Source organism: Babylonia areolata, chromosome 9, assembly GCF_041734735.1.
Source record: "Babylonia areolata isolate BAREFJ2019XMU chromosome 9, ASM4173473v1, whole genome shotgun sequence".
NCBI classification, from domain to species: Eukaryota; Metazoa; Mollusca; class Gastropoda; order Neogastropoda; family Buccinidae; genus Babylonia; species Babylonia areolata.
Window position 1 is genome coordinate 3,747,232 of NC_134884.1, and position 21,035 is coordinate 3,768,266.

Genomic DNA, 21,035 nt, shown 5'->3' on the forward strand with positions numbered 1-21,035 from the left:
TCCATGAACGACTGATCATCCCTCTGTTGATTTTCGGCATCTGTTGTTACCAGTTACACCCAGTCTGTGACCCAATTTCATCAACAGTTCTACACACTACGAAGCAACATGTTCCCTTTTTACATTACATATTCTTTGTTACTGGCACACACAAAGTCACTCAGAAAAACGTGCACAATGAATAATCAGAATTAACAATATCCCTTTTCGAGGGAAGGTGAATACAGATAAAGCAAAGAGCATTTAGAAAAGGTCTGATATTTGTTACACGAAAAAAAACAAACAAACAACAGTGCACCTGGAACCAAATGATTTCACAATTAATGAAATAATTTCACAAACAAAATCACATAATGAGACGCATGTTATGTGCCCATTTATACAACAACAAAAAAAATGTCTAAAGCCCTTCATTCACAAAACACTTCATTTTCAACTGGTGTGGAACAGCAAAAGCTTAAATTTTCCTCACCTCACACAGAAAAGTCTACTTGCCAAGTGTCTTTACAGAGAACAAAAAAGACGATGTAACAATATGATGAACTCTATTAATCTGATAAACTATATATAAATCCATATTATGAAACAATGGCTTCACACCTTGATATGCGCACACTGAAAGACACATTCATACACAGACCATATCAACATTGTGGCTGTTCATTTTCTTTGAAAAAGATAGCAATATCACCAACTTATGACTACAATGCAAAGAATAAGATAGCAATGTCACCAAGGTATGACCGCAATGCAAAGAATAAGACAGCAATGTCACCAAGGTATGACTGCAATGCAAAGAATAAGACAGCAATGTCACCAAGGTATGACTGCAATGCAAAGAATAAGATAGCAAGGTCACCAAAGATGTGACTGCAATGCAAAGAAAAGGATAGCAATGTCACCAAAGATGTGACTGCAATGCAAAGAATAAGATAGCAATGTCACCAAAGATGTGACTGCAATGCAAAGAAAAAGATAGCAATGTCACCAAAGATGTGACTGCAATGCAAAGAAAAGGATAGCAATGTCACCAAAGATGTGACTGCAATGCAAAGAATAAGACAGCAATGTCACCAAGGTATGACTGCAATGCAAAGAAAAGGATAGCAATGTCACAACAGTGTGACTACAATGCAAAGAATAAGACAGCAATATCACCAAGGTATGACTGCAATGCAAAGAATAAGATGGCAATGTCACCAAGGTATGACTGCAATGCAAAGAATAAGATGGCAATGTCACCAAAGATATGACTGCAATGCAAAGAAAAGGATAGCAATGTCACCAAAGATATGACTGCGATGCAAAGAAAAAGATAGCAATGTCACCAAAGATATGACTGCAATGCAAAGAAAAGGATAGCAATGTCACCAAAGATATGACTGCAATGCAAAGAAAAGGATAGCAATGTCACCAAAGATGTGACTGCAATGCAAAGAAAAGGACAGCAATGTCACCAAAGATATGACTGCAATGCAAAGAAAAGGATAGCAATGTCACCAAAGATGTGACTGCAATGCAAAGAAAAGGACAGCAATGTCACCAAAGATGTGACTGCAATGCAAAGAATAAGACAGCAATGTCACCAAAGATGTGACTGCAATGCAAAGAAAAGGATAGCAATGTCACCAAAGATGTGACTGCAATGCAAAGAAAAGGACAGCAATGTCAGCTGAGGCCTGCCCTCAGTATGACTGAGCCACACGCAACACACACCAGACAAATACCACACTTGTGAAAAGATGCAAACCAAAAGCACAGCTTCTGCTCCTATTATCTCTCCCTCACTGACACACTCACACGACACAGTACCAGTCTGCACTTATCTCAAGAAACCAGCAAATCACTTGTCTCCGTCCTTCATTTATTTATCAATTTTACGGTACACTTCTTTTCTAGAAGTCCAGGCCACAGTTACTGACAATGGGCATGGCCAATCTGCTGGTACTGTTTCCTGTCAGATCAGTTGTCAGAGTGATACGATCATATTCAAAAAATAGCTCAGAGGCTGTGTTGGTAGCCTTTCACCTACAAATCTCAAATGTGGTAAAAGGACTCTCCAAAAGCTCTGTATTTGCACACAGTCTGACTGATTTCCAACCGTAAACTTACTTTCAAAGCAGGAGCAAAAAGAAAAGGAATATCTAAAATGATATAGTATTCTTCCAAGAAAAGAACTTTCAAAGGATGCATACTGCTTCAGAACTTCCTTGACATAATATTCTTCTGGGATAATAATATCTAAATAATACACTCAGCTTCAGAACTTCCAGTATGTGACAGCAAGCTAATGATTTTCTTTTTTTTAGTCCCTGAATTTTAAACATACAGAAGCACAAAGTCTGTTCCTTATCTTCCCCGTAATGGCACTAAATTTGAGACAGAGCCGAGATCCTACCACACAATTACTAACGTCTCTCAAACATTCAATTAACAAGTCTCTCAGTTATCCCCTTTTTTTTCTCTCTCCAGAAATAAGCCCTGAACAAACTGACATGAACATAAAGCAATATGCACCAGTATTATCATAGCCAGTGTAAACAATCTTATTGCAACTCCACTGAACATTAAAAAAAAAATTGAACAAAACCATGACCGTAAAACATAAATACATGATCATAATTTGGTGTGCTTTTTCTTTTTTTTCAGGTGGGTTTTGCTTCATGAGAAAGATGAAAAGTTTTCTTCCATAAAAGAGCATAACGGGGAACTTTCAATTATGCTTATAACCCCCCCCCACCCCCCCCCCACACACACCCCCTACCATCCCCCAATAAAAAAGAAAAACAACTTACGTCTGATAAAACACACTGGAATATGCTGCAATGGAGTCACCAGCCAGCAGAAACAGTCATCACGTACTCTTCCTTTCATAAACAAACTTACCATTCATCATATGAACGAAATAAAAAAACAAAAACAAAAACAAAAAAACAACCAAATAAAAAAAAAACCCATTAATCCATTATAACTATGGTTTCAAAGTGGTCGAAAACACCAAAAATGTTCCTCACTACAGTTTTTCCACAGTGGTGTCACTATCCTACAGTTTTGACGATGACGGATGTAGTTGCACGACACCATGGCCTGACTAACCAACGAAACACTAACCAAGCGTCTGAGCGCACCCTGCAGATGGAGGTGACCACTGTAGTTGAAGGGTGCAGAGCTGTAGGGGGAGGTGGGGGGATGGTGGTGGTGGTGGAAGGGACGTCTAGCAGCCGATGGGAGTGGCCCTCGTCTCTATGTCCATCTGCAGCTGTGCGTGGATGGCTCCAGCTGTGCTCTTGTTCTGGATCAGTGACGGAACTGAGAAAAAGTCAAAAAAAAAAAAAAAAAAAAAAAATGCTGAAAATTGATTTTTGTTCCACAGCCTTTTATAGCCATCGGGGGCAGCGAATTCATGTTCACTGTGTCTAGGGCTCGGCACAGAAAGGCGGGGCCTAACCCTCTCTGTTTAGACCTTCCACAACCTATGTCAGATACCCGTTCATACGTGGATGGAGTGAGGAAAATCAGAATAAAGTGTCTTTCCTACAGATAGAGCATCGTGCTGAAACAAAGCCTCGAATCCTGATCACTGGTGAACGCTGGATCAGAAAGTCCAACGCCTTATCAACTCTACCACAGCACTTCCACACACAAAAAAGAAACCAATGTGCAGACTTAAAAAAAACCCTGTTTCTTAATAGACCGCTGGACTGTTCTGCGGCCAGCTTGGACCTTGTGCATGTGCATCTAACTTCTACTCGAAATTCGTGCAATGCCAAAAGCAACTGACACAGACAAAAGCAGCAAACATTTCTTCAGTTGATAGCCTCCATTGCTACAACCAAACTCTGGTCAATGAAGTACCATCCTATGCACAACAAAAACTGAAAAATCAAAAAAAGAAGCCTGTTGTTTCACACGTTCTGCCTCTCTCTATTGCCTCTGTTGCTTGAAAATTCGAAGAGCCAATCAACTTTAACAGTACAGATTTATAATTCATGTAATCATGGAACTCTCCAGCAGTTTATTCTTGCACTAATTAAAAAAGAATTGAAATAAAACTTTCACATTTCACGGTCAGAAGACATTCATTTCCAAAAACGTTCATCTAATCTTCATGAAATCTCCATGCAAAATAAAGTGTGTTTATGTGAGCTATGTGTGTGCATTAGTGTGTGTACATACTTTCATGCATTCACTTTATTTATTTTTTTATTTTTTTATTCTTCTCAGTTATCCAATTCATAACACATCTCTTTGTAATTTTTAGGACGGTATGTGTCGGTGTGTATGTTTGGTGTAGAAGTGTGTGTTCAAGCACAAAAGTCTGTGTGTGCTTCTCTGTTGAAGAGACAGTACCATTATAAAAGATGTGGTTGTACAAGCAACCATAAAAAAAAATGCCAGTATCTTCCTCCAAAACTACACACACTTTCTCTCTGAGTTCTCTACAAAATTCACACTGAAAACCAGGATGGACAGCAACGGAATCATTTGAACAGCATGCTGTCTACCTGGGTAGAGCTAACTGAGAGCTGCCTTTAGGTGCTCATCGTTTGTTTCTGGTGTTGTTCACTCAGACTTCTGTCATGCACACATGCTTGCACACACACACACACGCACACACACAAGCAGACACACACATGCTCGCACACACACACACACACACACATGCAAACATGCCCCCCCACCCCCCACACACAAATATGTGTATTAGAGATGACTGTTTTAGCTGTATCAGTCCACTGACCGTATCCCATGCCTTGCAGGAAGAGACGGAAGGCTTCACACACTTTGCCTGGCTGTTCCTCCAGTGGCATGCCCCCGCAGTCGGCCAGCTGTCAACATGGAAAAACACACACTGAATGAAACACTGGGAATCAATTCACACACACACACACACAGAAACTGTCATCTTCAATATCTTTAGTTAATGATGAAAATAATAATATACAGTACTTACATGGTGTAAACTCCCCACATAACGGGTGCCAAGTGCCTCGCATGGGAAAGTACATACACAAAAGCGCATAACAGAATACAACAGAAGAAGAAAAAAAAATCCTCAAAAAACATCTTTCCACCCCAACACAATACTACAAATTACAAATATGAACAATCTCATCAAAGAAGCACAAAATATACCCTGCACACACACAAACACACATAACCACTCACCCACATGTACACAAAACACACACACACAAACGTGTGAATACACACACAATAAACGCCCACCCACAGGTGTTAACACTGATACTGAAAAGTCTATCTGTGTGATAACTTATTTGTTGATCATTTGTGAAAGCAAGTCCAGAAGACTACCTTCAGAATAAAATCAAGATTAGCAACAACAACAACAACAACAAAAAAGCACAAGAAAACACACTGAATTCTCACACCCAAATGTAAAACACCAAATATATTTCAGTTATTCCTCTGCAGTGCACAGATTCTAGTTTTCAAGTCCTTTGATAAGACTGACCCAAATGTACCACTAGTCCTCAGATTGTGACAATAATCAAATATCACATTAAAAAACAAAAAAAAAACAAAAAAAAAACCAAAAAACAGTTTCAGTGAAGTAAAACTAAAACAAATAAATAAGTAAAAAAAAGAAAAGAAAAAAGATACATAGACGGCAAATTCTTTTGGGAATTGGGGGTGGGCCACAGGGGACAGGGGCGGGGAGGGTGTGTGTGTGTGTGTGGGGGGGGGGTGGGTGGGGGAAGGGGTGCGCATGCACACGTGTGCATGTGTGTGTCTGTGAATGCATGCATGCATGCATGTGGTGCGTGTACAAAGCGAGTGTAATGTTGCTGTACCTTAATGAAGTCCGTTTCCTCTGGCATCATGCGCCCGTTCATCTCCACCACCTGGTCAATGTGTGGGGAGTCGTCCCCCACCAGGATCAAGGTGCGACATCTGCAACACAGCCAGCTACCTGTGTCAACTTCAACCTGTTTTATCTACCTTAGCTTCAACTTCAGTGTGTTTTACCTGCCTCAGCATCAACTCCAACGCGTTTTATATATCTTCAATGTGTTTTATCTACCTCAGTGTCAACTTCAATGTGTTTTATCTACCTCAGCGTCAACTTCCACGTGTTTTATCTACCTCAGCGTCAACTTCCACATGTTTTATCTACCCCAGCGTCAACTTCCACATGTTTTATCTACCTCAGCATCAACTTCAAACTGTCTTATCCACCTCAATGTCAACTTCCACATGTTTTATCTACCTCAGCATCAACTTCAAACTGTTTTATCCACCTCAATGTCAACTTCCACATGTTTTATCTACCTCAGCATCAACTTCAAACTGTCTTATCCACCTCAATGTCAACTTCCACATGTTTTATCTACCTCAGCATCAACTTCAAACTGTTTTATCCACCTCAGCGTCAACTTCCACATGTTTTATCTACCTCAGCGTCAACTTCCACATGTTTTATCTACCTCAGTGTCAACTTCAACTTGTTTTATCTACCTCAGCGTCAACTTCCACATGTTTTATCTACCCCAGCGTCAACTTCAAACTGTTTTATCCACCTCAGTGTCAACTTCAACCTGTTTTATCTACCTCAGCGTCAACTTCCACATGTTTTATCTACCTCAGCGTCAACTTCCACATGTTTTATCTACCTCAGTGTCAACTTCAACGTGTTTTGTCTATCTTAGCATCAACGTCAATTCTATCTATCAATAAGACGACATGTGCACGCATACACACAAACATGCTTGCATACATTCCCACATTGTTTCAGCAACAATTTTGCTAAAATGTAACCAGATCATCGGTTGGTTATTCGCAAACCTACTGCTCTTAACATTCGGTGGTAGGACAGGCCATACTGCCTACACATCAAAGGGGAATCCCCTTTCAGGGAAACGGATCTCTCACTCACCTCACAGAACGCGCAGACACTTTCCTCATGGGGTCCATCTCCCTCACGATAGCAAGGTCGGTGCGTCTGAAAAGGAACAACAATTTTTGCACATTATGTATGCATAAATCTTTGCCCGTTTTCTCTTGGAAAAAAAAACCCCAAAACAAACCAATAAAATGATACAATACTGTCCTGAGCTTTATTACAGCAGTACAGAAATTTTATTTCTAAAATATTCAGCTATTGCATGCAACAGTGGGTTTGTAAATATGTCACATGCAATGGTGTGAGGGACTTTTACTGTGATGTTTCCTTTCCACAGTATGGGAGTTTGTCTGTGTACTTGTCTGGGCTTGTCTACTGTCACAGTCTCCTGGATGCTTCACCCAAGTATCTTCCCGAAAAGCCCCAAAAGGTCCGGAACCGCGCTGCCAGGTTGGTCTGCGAGTCACCTTGACAGGAACATGTCATACCTCTCTCACAGTCTCTTCACTAGCTACCAGTTCAACACAGAATCGGCTAGAATCTCGCATCAATTGGCTTTTCTGTTATTTCTGGCACTGCCCCCGATGTATCTTTCAAATATCATCAACATATACATCCCATCCTGTCAGCTCCATTCTTCCTATGTGTGTGTGTGTGCTTCACGTCCCCTCTGTTGGAACAAAGCACTGTGGTCAGCGTCTAACTACCTGGAACCAACTTCCTCTGCAGACAAGACACTTTCCCTCTTCCACTTCATTCGAGACTTCCCTGAAAACACACTTCTTTAAACTAATGTCGAACATCGCTGCACCATTCCATTCTTATTGTTGCATACTTCTTGTTTGTGTGCGTGCATATATGTGTGTGTTTACCCATTTTTGCAGAACATCTACAGCCCTTTTCTGACACAGATCATTTTCTTTTCAATCGCCAAAGACGTGGAACAAGCTCCCTGATAACCTCCGTCATTCTGATTCCCTCGCATCTTTTGAATCTCGTCTCAAAACTCACCTTTTCCCTCAGCAATAAGTTCAATTGTGGCAGGTCCACTTCCTTTGCGTTAGCTGTGCTTGACTATGTGTGTATACATATGTATGTGTACATAACTACATGCATGTCATTCATCATGGCCTGGCTTCGCTGACGAAGATCTAGGAAGGGCGTTGTCCACGTCTGATGCAGGCACGTTCATGGCTGACAAGGCCAATGCGGGAAAAGCAGAGTCGGCCGCAGCGGTTGCAAGGGAAAGTCTGGTCTGGGTTCGCGGCTGCAGCGTCGTGGTTCTTCCTCCTTCTGCGTTTGTCCTCAAGGCTGGCCCTGCGGTTGTTTTCGAAGGAGGAGACAGCTTGGTGGATGGTGCGTCGCCAGGTCTCTCGATCAGCGGCTACTGCGGACCACTGGCGATGGTCAATGTGACAGGCACCGAGAGCTTTCTTCAAGGAGTCTTTGTATCTCTTCTTGGGTGCTCCTCTGTCACGGTGGCCAGTGGACAGTTCGCCATACAGCGCGATCTTGGGCAGGCGGTGGTCCTCCATCCTGGACACGTGCCCTGCCCAACGTAGCTGGGTCTTTAGCAGCACTGCCTCGATGCTGATAGTCTTTGCCTGCTCCAGGACCTCGACATTTGTGATGTAGTCACTCCAGTGGATGCTGAGGATGGTGCGAAGGCAGCGCTGGTGGAAGCGATCAAGCAGTCGTATGTGGTGCCGGTAGGTGACCCAGGTTTCGGAACCATACAACAGGGTGGGCAGTACAACAGCTCTGTACACGCTGATCTTTGTGTCTTTCTTCAGGTGTTTGTTGTTCCACACTCTCTTGTACAGCCTGCCGAATGCGCTGTTTGCCTTTGCAAGTCTGTTGTCGATCTCCTTGTCAATCTTGGCGTCAGACGAGATGGTGCAGCCTAGGTAGCTGAATTGGTGGACCGACTTCAGCTCTGTCTCACCGATGTTGATGTGAGGAGCGTGGAATTCTTCCTGTGGGGCAGGCTGGTGGAGAACTTCCGTCTTTTTCAGACTGACTTCTAGGCCGAAGAGCTGCGCAGCCTCTGCGAAGCAGGACGTTATACGCTGCAGGGCCGCTTCTGTATGGGCGACGAGGGCAGCATGGACGTGTCCTTCAAGCCTGCGCAATGGAATTTTTAGGTGGAGTGCAGTGTGCGCAGTACTGGCCCCACCCTTTACACCCGTGGTTCATCTGCCATAGCCTAGCAAGCTGGGACGGTGACAGTGAGGTCCTCAGGTCGTAGGTTTTATATCAGACTGTCCTTGTCCTAGCCTCTGGCTCAAAAACCTTCCTCGGAGGCACGGGGGCGCGGCTACTGAAAGTCAGGACATGGCCATGGACCCAGGGTCAATGCATGTCGAGACTGTCCTGCATTCCTTAGCACTTCATGGGTTTTACTTCAGACTTTTCCTTGTCTTAGATGGACTGCCTTCCCGGGCTGTCGAGCTCCATCTGCCCGCATGTGACAGGTAGCACAGGGTTACATGGTACCTGTGGCAGGTAGAGACCTGACCTGACCTGACCTACATGCATGTATATGAATGTGCATTGTGTGTGCGTGTGTTAATGTAAGTTTGTGCCTGCCTATGTGTGTGCATGCGTTAGGGTAGCTGTTAGATACACATGTATGTTAAAATGTATGTATGCAGTGTGTGTATGTGTGTGTGTGTGTGTGTGTGTAGTCACATTTTGGTGTGTGTATGTAACATAGATGTAACGTTTTATGTTAACAAAAGCGTTTTTGTAAAGCACCTAGAGCAGATTTCTGGATAGTGTGCTATATAAGTATTCATTATTATTATTATTATTATTAACAGGCGTTATCTAAATTCATATTATCATTATGAAGAAGACTTACTTGAGGTAGGACTCGATGAAGAGAGCCAGGTTCTGGGCATTGATGGTCTTGATGTAGTCTTGGTACACAGTGGTCAGGTCATTGTTCTGCCAGCGTGTTTTCTGCACACATACATAATGCACTGTGATATATTGTAAATATCGTGTTGTGATGTGTTGTGTTGTATTATATTGTACTGTGTTGTGTTCTACTGTTTATACTGCACACCATGATCAGGTCATTGTTCTGCCAGCATGTTTTCTGCACACATGTATAGCGCACTGCGTTGTATTGTACTGTTTATATTGCACTGTGCTGTGTTGTGTTGTATTGTGTTCTACTGTTTATACTGCACACCGTGATCAGGTCACTGTTCTGCAAGCTTGTTTTCTGCACACACACATATGTGCACTGTGTTTATATTGTATTGTGTTGTGCTGTATTGTTTATATTGTATTGTGCTGTGCTGCATTGTTTACATTGCACTGTCCTGTGTAGGACTGTATTGTGTGTATTGTATGGTTAATATTGTATTGTGTGTATTGTCTTGTGTTATTGTATTGTGTTGTATCGTTTATATTGTATTGTGTTGTATTGTAAATTAAAAAAAAAAAAAAAAAGGTTAAAGGCTACATAGCCTTTAACGGCCATCAAGGAAGTGAATTCATACCCACTGTGTCTAGGGCTCAGCACAGGGCAGTGAATTCATACCTACTGTGTCTAGGGCTCAGCACAGGGCAGTGAATTCATACCTACTGTGTCTAGGGCTCAGCACAGGGCAGTGAATTCATACCCACTGTGTCTAGGGCTCAGCACAGGGCAGTGAATTCATACCTACTGTGTCTAGGGCTCAGCATAGGGCAGTGAATTCATACCTACCGTGTCTAGGGCTCAGCGCAGGGCAGTGAATTCATACCCACTGTGTCTAGGGCTCAGCACAGGGCAGTGAATTCCTACCTACTGTTTCTAGGGCCAGCACAGGCCAGTGAATTCATACTGTGTCTAGGGCTCAGCACAGGGCAGTGAATTCATACCCACTGTGTCTAGAGCTCAGCACAGGCTAGTGAATTCATACTGTGTCTAGGGCTCAGCACAGGGCAGTGAATTCATACTGTGTCTAGGGCTGAGCACAAGGCAGTGAATTCATACCCACTGTGTCTGGGGCCCAACACAGGGCAGTGAATTCATACTGTGTCTAGGGCTCAGCATTGGAGGGCAGGGCCCAATCCTCTCCTTCCGCTCTTTTTACTTTCCCTGACTGAAGTCAGGTACCCATTTTATTTTATTTTAATTTATTTATTTATTATTTTTTTTTTTTTCTCAAGGCCTGACTAAGCGCGTTGGGTTACGCTGCTGGTCAGGCATCTGCCTGGCAGATGTGGTGTAGCGTATATGGATTTGTCCGAACGCAGTGACGCCTCCTTGAGCTACTGATAATGATACTGATACCTGGGTAGAGTGAGGGAAATCAGAGTAAACGGCCTATCCCAAGGCAAAACAACAGGCCAAAACGGGGCCTCAAACCTTGATTACTGGTAAAACACCTGATCAGGAGTCCCAAGGCCTAAACCAATTCTGATACCACGCCAGTCATGATAGTGTGATCTGAGCCCCTGTTCCCATGCCTCTCACCTTTCCAAACCAGTGCCACAGGAGGTACTCCTCTGTGAAGTTTGTCACCTGGCCACCGAACAAGTACCACGAGTTCATCTGCACAGGAAAGAAAAACGTGTGGAGTGATGGCCTAGAGGTAACGCGTCCGCCTTGGAAGCGAGAGAATCTGAGTGCGCTGGTTCGAATCACGGTTCAGCCGCCGATATTTTCTCCCCCTCCACTAGACCCTGAGTGGTGGTCTGGACGCTAGTCATTCGGATGAGACGATAAACTGAGGTCCCGTGTGCAGCATGCACTTAGCGCACGTAAAAGAACCCACGGCAACAAAAGGGTTGTTCCTGGCAAAATTCTGTAGAAAAATCCACTTTGATAGGAAAAACAATAATCGCAGGAAAAAAAATACAAACAAATGGGTGGCGCTGTGGTGTAGCGACGCGCTCTCCCTGGGGAGAGCAGCCCGAATTTCACACAGAGAAATCTGATGTGATAAAAAGAAATACAAATACAAATATTATAGCAATGCAATAGCTATTCAAGAAAAAAATGAATAAAAGACCAACCCCCCTAAAAAAAAAAAAAAAAAAAAAAAAAAAAAAAACCTGCCCAAAAGAATAGGATTCATAAAGTATTCAACAAAGTTAAGAAACAATTTATTTCTCCAGTGTAACCTCACCAATTTTTTCACATCAGTTTTCATGGTCTCTTTCATTCGATGATTTGAAAGGACTGAAAAGAACTGCCAATAAGAACATGTCGAATGATTTATAAAGCATTCCCCACATTTATGAAACATTTTGATCACCCTGTGTAACTTACCATTAACTAATCAGGAAAGCTGCTTTGTTTCCTTCAGTGATTACGCAATAAGAAATCTTAAAAATCTTGTAACAACATTAATCATTTAATTTTCATACACAAAGACAACTTTTGTGCTGTTTAATTAATAAAGTCAATGTAGAAATAGATGTGTGGATGTTTAGATTTTAATTTTTTTTTTTATTCATTTATTGTTTTTAATCTTAATGTCACCTTCCCCCCCCCCCCCAGAAATGTCAACTCTCTTCTTCAGTTGATAAAGTATTCTTGCATCACGCACTTGATAAAGTATTCTTGCATCATGTACTTTCCAACAGCAAAGTGAGAGCTGTGTGATCCAAGTTTTCTCCACTGCAATAGGAAACCATTCACAACTTAGTCTACTGTGTAGGACAGTGACTCAAACTAAGAGGCAATACTGCACAAGCTCTTAACTCACTCAGTATGGCCAGTCCTCTCTTCTCCTCTACACAGACCCCTTGGATGTCCAGTGGGTGTCTAAATGACCCAACCTTTAGCTTCCGTCGTCAGAATTGTGGTTTTCTTTGTCAACATTTATCTCTTCAGTATAAGAGCCTTCCGACTGCAATATTTTGATGATGGTAATTGGGGTGAAATGCTGTTAACGTCGTCTCTTTCGCCATTCGTATGGAGAGAGTTAACATTGCAGCCTTGGAAGATCATCCCAATGCCGACTGTCCTACAGGCGTCTTGGCCGAGAGAGTAGGGGATGCAACTTGGGCAAGGCATTCTCCACTATGATCAATTTCTAACCCAGATAGCTGGGACAGTGGTTGCCTCCTCTGCTGTTCTACTGTTGAATTGTATCTTGTTATTAAATGTCTTATGTCTACTTTTTGTATGCTATTTTAAGTGTTCTTCAAATGTGATTTTATACTGTATGACTGTGCTGATTTCCTGACTGTGATATGATTAACAGGAAATTTTCTATCTAAAATTACGTTTAAATAACATACTTACCGTGACCCAACTAGTGCCGACTCTGGCAAGGGTCTGACATTCCTGTCCTGTGTAAACTACTATCCGCCTATGTGGAGAAAATGAAACTACGGCCGATAACCTCCCGGAAGTAGGTAACCTCCCCTTTGTCCCGCTTTTTCCAGCAGCCATTATGATTCCTGTTCCTGTGCTCTTCATACGGCTAAGTTTTTTTTCCGTATTTTCTGTCTGTCGATTCTCTGGCATTCTTGTTTTTTGTCAAATTTTGTCTTGAACCAGGTCACATAATTATATGGTTCGATTGGGAGATCAGGCTAAAATCAAGGCATGATCGCAATCGATTCACGGACACTCTGGGCCCTCTATTTCTGGCCCTCTCAACAACGCCAACCCGCCGCCTCCTCCACTTCCTTCGCTTCCTCCGGTCGACTCCAGACCTCCACCACCTCCTGCACCCTCTCCGGCGACTTTTGAGGGTTTCTGTTATTGTGGTTGTCTACTGTGATTATGGGCTGCCCTGGGTTGACATCTAAACATTTCATGTCTTTTATGTATACATGTTGGAATACTGTAATTTTTGTGTTTTATACCACAATGAATGAATTTCTCTTGTTGAGATAACAAAGTATTCTGTACTCTGGTGGTACAACGGGACAAGACTGACTGTGACACCTACCTTCTGGTATCCCCACTCAACCCAGCCAGCCTGGGTGGCGCTAGGGTTGACCAGAACCAGAGAGTCCACTCTGTCATGGTGAGCCAGCTGAAACCAACACCAACACAGTGAGAAGAAAGAAAAAAAGCAACACCTGAAAAGATCAAGTAGCATTAAAATCAGAGGGCAAAGGATAAACGTCCCATAGCCTTTTACGGCCATTAGGACAGTTGATTCGCATCCACCACGTCTATGGCTCAGCTCGTGAAGCTAGGTCCCAGTGCTCACTTTCCGCTGTTTCAACCTCCCCCATCCAAAGTCAGGTACCCATTCACACCTGGATGGAGAGAGGAAAATCGGAGAACAGTGCCTTTCCCCAAGGACACACCATGCTTCTTCTTCTTCTTCTTCTTCTGCGTTCACTTGTATGCACACGAGTGGGCTTTTACGTGTATGACCGTTTTTACCCCGCCATGTAGGCAGCCATACTCCGTTTTCGGGGGTGTGCATGCTGGGTATGTTCTTGTTTCCATAACCCACCGAATGCTGACATGGATTACAGGATCTTTAACATGCGTATTTGATCTTCTGCTTGAATATACACACGAAGGGGGTTCAGGCACTAGCAGGTCTGCACATATGTTGAGATCGTAAAAATCTCCACCCTTTACCCACCAGGCGCCGTCACCGTGATTCGAACCCGGGACCCTCAGATTGACAGTCCAAAGCTTTAACCACTCGGCTATTGCGCCCGTCCCACACCATGCTGAAACGGGGCCTCGAACCCTGGTCAGTGATGAACACTGGATCACAAGTTCCAATGCCTGACTGACTCCATTTCATAACCCAACCTACCCCCCAAAAACGGAGTATGGTTGCCTACATGGCGGGGTAAAAACGGTCATACACGTAAAAGCCCACTCATATACATGCGAGTGAACGTGGGAGTTGCAGCCCATGAGCGAAGAAGAAGAAGATAAACCAACCTTATTTTGCTGTCCCCATCAAAACACACTATCCATACTCAAAAAGGTGACAATACCTGATATTGCTGCCATTGTCCTAACCTATGTGGAGTAATGGCCTAGAGGTAACGCATCCGCCTAGGAAGCGAGATAATCTGAGTGCGCTGGTTCGAATGACGGCTCAGCCGCCGATATTTTCTCCCCCTCCACTAGACCTTGAGTGGTGATCTGGACACTAGTCATTCGGATGAGACGATAAACCAAGGTCCTGTGTGCAGCATGCACTTAGCGCACGTAAAAGAACCCACAGCAACATAAGGGTTGTTCCTGGCCAAATTCTGTAGAAAAAATCCACTTCGATAGGAAAAACAAATAAAAAAACTGCACACAGTCAAAAACAAAAAAAAGAAAAAAAAAAGGGTAGCGCTGTAGTATAGCGACGCGCTCTCCCTGGGGAGAGCAGCCCGAATTTGACACAGAGAAATCTGCTGTGATAAAAAAAGAAATACAAATACAAAATACAAATGAGGAGAAAGAAAAGCAGGACCTGAAAAATTCAACTCTGATTATAATGCTGTCTGATAAACCAGCTCCTGTTTTGTTTCCCCCATCAGAACACACCATTCATGCTTAACCGGTTCAGTGCCAGAGAATTTTGTAAAACAGTGCTCTCCTCTTACCAGGGAAATTTGGGGATTCAGGGGTAATAAATCATTTTTTTTTAAAATACTGTAGTACAAAAACTATGGTAGATACAGAAAGAAAGTAAACATTTTTGTGAAGGTAAAGAAACGCAGATTTTGAATCAAGGTTTTTTTCCCCCATTTACTTTTGATTGTAGATAACTGTTCATGCATTTGAAAGTGAAGACAATTTTTGTGGAATAAGAAAGTCTATTCCACCTCCACAGAATGGTATTCATAAAGAAAAACAAAATACAGCTGGAAATAGTATGACTATTGTCAGATTATACCTGTAGAAGAATTTAAAACAGGCTGTAGATTTTGAAAACAAATCACAATTTGTGTAGACATGTAAGGGAATAACTGTCCCAACCATGACAAGTGTGGCTGCAGTCAACATAAAAAGTCAATCATGTTCTCAGAAACTGAGCACTAAAGCTTTTTGACAGCTAAGAACTTCCCACAGTTTGAGGGTGAAATTCTTTGATGACGCTCACTCCCTCCAGGCTCCACTTGGACAGAATAAAATTCCGGTTTGCCTCCTCTTCAAACAAGTCAACATTCTGATTCAGTGACAAAAAGCGTTAAAACTAAAAGCACGTTTAACGTTCGGTGCACTTTCAACCCTGCGTTTCATGAAAATCATTAAGCATTGGTGGCTGTCTATTTCCTGCAGTATGCACTGAAAGGAGGAGTATGTATTATACTCCATGTTTGGTGATACATATACTTACCATGTCAAACTGATGCAAACTAGGCCTATCGGTTTGCTCTGCTTGGCCAAATTTTGCGCGGCTAACAGTGAAAAGACGCCCCTTCTTGCCCGGTCTGCTCTTAGCCAATCAAACGCCTCTAAATGCTATAAGCGCTGAATCATTCCTAGTTCACTGACGTCCAACTGCCACATCCACTTCCACACCTTCTGACTGGCATTCGACCTATCGTTTTACATCACTCCTCTCCCTCACCTCCCACTCTTCCAAAGCTCTCTGCATGTACTCTGCCAGTCATAGTCACCTGCTCAAAAAGGCTGTCTGATTGGATAGACGGACTGAATTAGCATCAAATGGGCTGTCTGTTTCGTCACTGTCACTGTCATTGACCATCAGACCTTACCTCATAGCGAGTCAGGATATTGGCCCCTGCACCAACGCCAAACCCAATGATGGACTTCAAACTGTCAACAGAGGTGACAGAAAATACATCATGAAGCATTCTCTGTCAACCCAAACAAAATGAAAACAAAAAAAAACAACAAACAAATAAAACTGTACACTGACAAAATACTGATGCTTTATACATACATGTAAAACAATACAACAAACTCTAAGAGAGTTTGAACACAGAAACAAAAGTCATACAAATTATGCTTGCAATTACTGATACAGGCTATACTCAAAAAATATGATTTTCACCAGCCTCTAATGACAGAACTGTGGCTACGTTTGCAAACTGAAGACTTGGATGTTCACATATGTGAGGTGTTAGTGCATGAATTGTGTCAGTGGAGTATATTCAGCGCACTGAGTTTAATTACACAAAGTCATGTGCTATATAAAAACCAATTCATTACACTCTACACTCCTCTTGTGCCCCCTCCACTGGAGTCTTTCTGAAGAGTGTGTGTGTATGGGTCAGCGTTTACTGTGTGTGTGCACTTGAGTGTGCGTGCGTGTGTGTGTGTGGAGAGCATATTTTGTGTCTTTTCTGCCATTATTCATATCTCCAGTTTGTAGTGTTGTACTGGTGTATCTAGAATGAATATCAGAGTTGGAACAGATGAACGCAGAAGAAGAAGAGGAGATCTTCAAAATATTTATTTCTGTTAAACTGCATGCTTTCTCCTCCTCTGTTGACTGTATTCTTTGTCTGTTGATCTGTCTGTGTGTATGTGTATACGCTGTCGTTGTCTGTGTGTGTGTGTGTGTGTGTGTAAGTGTGTGTGTGTGAAGCAGAATACAGTGCTGTCTCTCACTCATAGTGCTCCACAATATATATGCATGCATGCATGTGTGTGTGTGTGTGTGTGTGTGTGTGTGTGTGTGTGAGTATGAGTGTGTGTGTGGTGAATCAGCCCACAGTGCTGTCCCTTACTCATAGTGCTCCACAATGGTGTGCACAGCCTCTGCCAGCTGATCCACTGTGGGGTACACAAACCTGTGTCAGAAACACAACACGGAATGAACAGTGCTCAAAACACATCACTAACACTAAGCTTAACAAACACCACATTTTTTTTTTATATATAAAAAAATAAACACACTCCTGCAACTGCTCTTAGGCACAACTATTAAACATTCAAACTGTTCCCAGCACCCATGTGAATCAATACAGTATGTGAACTTTTCCTTGTATACATGTTAGAAATCAAGAGCTACATATCAATGGGTAATAATAGATCAAAATATTCTGTGTATCGAAATGTAAAAGGAAACTGATTTTTTTCCTACTGAGAAAATATTTAACGGACATTTTCAGCAAAATGCACGTGGTCTTGTGAGACAATTTCATATGGTGGTGAAACTATGAAAGTTACCCAAATAATCATGTTAACGATAATGAACTATAAATGCAGAACTGTCTTTGATATGGATTTAAATCCAAGACATCAGAAACAATAAAACACAAAGCATAAGCATTCCAATCCGAATAAAACACAAAACATAAGTATTTAATTCCAAGACATCAGAAAGAATAAAACACAAAACATAAACATTTAAATCCATCAGAAAGAATAAAACACAAAACATAAACATTTATATCCAAGACATCAGAAAGAATAAAACAAAAAACATAAACATATAAATTCAAGACATCAGAAAGAATAAAACACAAAACATAAACATTTATATCCAAGACATCAGAAAGAATAAAACAAAAAACATAAACATATAAATTCAAGACATCAGGAAGAATAAAACGCAAAACATAAGCAAGTTGATAACTTTTTATTTTTTCCAGTGTAGTTTTGCTGGTGCTGTTTTTGTTACTGTTTCATCAATGTTGTTGTTTAAGCCTTTCTCAGTATCATGTAGTAGCAGCATTAAAAAGGTTTTATGGAGAATAAGGTCTTTAATATTGCTTTTATTTTTGTTCTTCTTCCTACTGTATATCAAACCTTTCTCAATACTACGAGCTTTGAATACTTTTTCTTGTGTTCATAAATACTAATTTCATCACAGCTTTCTGAACTGTTTGCACTTTTTACAACTATGGTTAAAACACTTTTTGACGGAAGTAAAACTGAAGATAACAAACATGCAACTAACATGCAGACATTTATTTATTTTTTTATTTTACTTATCAATGATAACAAAATGACAACTAGCCCACTAAATGTTAGGTATTCGATCATTCAGTAAACTCATACACCGACTAAGTTAATACAGACCGTTATTCATTGCAAAAGCAAACCCACACTGAGCAACAGTTATCCTTTCTTAGGATAGGAATTAAAACAACAAAGAAAAGCCTTTTCAGCTGAAAAAATCTCCTCTCAAACGCATGCTCAAGTTCAGGGCAAGCCCATGCAGTTAACAACAGCCAGGCGGCGTTCCAAAACACATGCAACATGTTCACAAGACATTGACTTACGAAAAAAACTATAGAGATTTTCTAGCCACCTCCTTCCTTCACTATCTTATCAGGTCTTTCAATCTTCTGATAGCTGCAGCCTCTCTGTCTCTGTTCTGACTCCTTCTTTTTCTGGTTTGTTCACATCTTGGAGACAAATGTAAAAAGAAAGGGAAAGGTAACAAAGACAGCACGCACATTCTCATTCTCTCTCTCTGTCTCACCTGCATGCACAAACACACATACACACACCCACAGACAGACACAGGCACACACATACACATGTGCAAGTACATCACACGGAGGAAGGAGGAGGCAGAAGTACAGGTGAAGGAGACACAGACAAATAGAGAAAGGGAAGTTTTTGGTTTAATATGTTCAGTAGTTCCAAAGAGTAGTTTCAAAATGAACTCTTTACAGTTTTTAACAAAACTTAGGCCATATAAAATTTCCATCATCAGATTAAACCTTTTCTAATCAGATAAAAAACAACAACTAACTGACCTATGTCTTCTATGTATGTATCTTAGAAATCCGTCTTATTCAATCTGGGGTATCTGTTGAGTCAAGCAGTGCTATTCAACTCATTATATCTGCTCTAAAAATCATTACTGTGAGTAGAAGAAAACCATGTTCACCAGAAGTAAAAACAAAACAAAACAACTGAACACACATACACAAACATGCATTCACACTGACACCCCCCCCCCTCCCACCCCCCCAAACCCCCAACACACAGACACCCCCCATCCCTGACAAGACACACAGACACAGACATCAAAACACACACACACCACCACCACCACATACACACATGCACTCTTTCTCTCACATGCAAACACACACACACACATCGCACATACATACACCCACTCAAAATAAAAGCACAGGGAACATACCTCCACATAAACACATGCACTCTTTCTCTCACATGTACACACATGCAAACACGCAAACACACACACACTCAAAATTAAAGCATACTGAACATACCTCCACATAAACACATGCACTCTTTCTCTCACATGTACACACATGCAAACACACACACACACACACACACTCAAAATTAAAGCATACTGAACATACCTGCTACCTAAGGACTGCGGGTTACCCAGCACATCCTGTCTGTTCAAGCCAACGAATAGGGAGAAATCATCACATGACCCATACACTACCAACAACACAACTCAGGCAAACATGCCACACTTCTTCTCTCAAGCCTAGCTTGTTACACAAAGTTCTCAGTTGTTACTGCAAGTGACAATGATGTCAAAGCGTCAAAATGATCTGTGCTCAAAAGTAACTCCTAAACAGAACATGAATGCCTGCACAATGCTATAAACTAGATTACACATGCATGGGTATGCAGCCGCCATGTACAATTTCAAAACATATCAATCTAAAACTTTGTCACAAAGTCCATAATCACACTATATGGAAATCATATCTACCTTTAGCAGACTTGACATATCTTTGCCTTTTAATCCTCATCTCTAGATTTTCGTTTATTAATCTGGTAATGTGTATCAATATTTGGACATCATACATAAATTACATACGTAATGAATTGATTTAAGCCACTGACATCAATGACGCTATATAGGCATCCTTTGATAAAAGTTGTTGTAAAAGCACATACTGGAACTAAAACAAGAACTACAATAACCATAACAAATTTTTAAATCTAGAAAAAGGAAAAACATACCACATACGTTTTGAGTGTTACAATCTATGTTAGTATTTCTTATAAAATTATCATTTTTTCCTGGGATTAACATTTATTTTAGCTATATTTATATTGCTATTCCAACAAGTTTTTTTCAAATACCAGAAAATACATGATAAATGTACTAAATTAAACTAAGATAAAAAAAAAAAAAAAAGATGGTGGTCATACTGATAAATAAAAATTGAAAAAAAGAAAAGTACCCTAGCAAAACAACAAATAAGTGAAAAAAAACGAATCAGCATTAACAGGCATAGTCATGCATTTCTAGCATGATGACAACAAACAGATTAGAAGCACAAAAGACATAAACCGATAAAGTCAATAAACCGA

At 41.4% G+C, this 21,035-nt stretch overlaps 1 protein-coding gene across 3 annotated transcripts in view; it reads right to left on the reverse strand.

Moving 5' to 3' along the window:
• Positions 1–1,232: 1,232 nt before the first annotated feature.
• LOC143286014 (protein NDRG3-like) overlaps positions 1,233–21,035 on the reverse strand; it is a 201,009-nt gene continuing 181,206 nt past the window's right edge. For 2 of the 3 annotated variants that reach the window (XM_076593517.1, XM_076593515.1), the window contains 10 exons: positions 20,063–20,101; positions 17,495–17,557; positions 16,517–16,577; positions 13,774–13,860; positions 11,340–11,417; positions 9,729–9,829; positions 6,899–6,964; positions 5,817–5,916; positions 4,742–4,829; positions 1,233–3,309 (listed from right to left, as the gene is read on the reverse strand). In XM_076593517.1, the coding sequence (XP_076449632.1) occupies positions 3,215–3,309; positions 4,742–4,829; positions 5,817–5,916; positions 6,899–6,964; positions 9,729–9,829; positions 11,340–11,417; positions 13,774–13,860; positions 16,517–16,577; positions 17,495–17,557; positions 20,063–20,101 (778 nt within the window). In that variant the 3' untranslated portion in view covers positions 1,233–3,214. The remainder of the gene's footprint in view (positions 3,310–4,741; positions 4,830–5,816; positions 5,917–6,898; positions 6,965–9,728; positions 9,830–11,339; positions 11,418–13,773; positions 13,861–16,516; positions 16,578–17,494; positions 17,558–20,062; positions 20,102–21,035) is intronic. The other variant, XM_076593516.1, reaches the window with a different exon arrangement.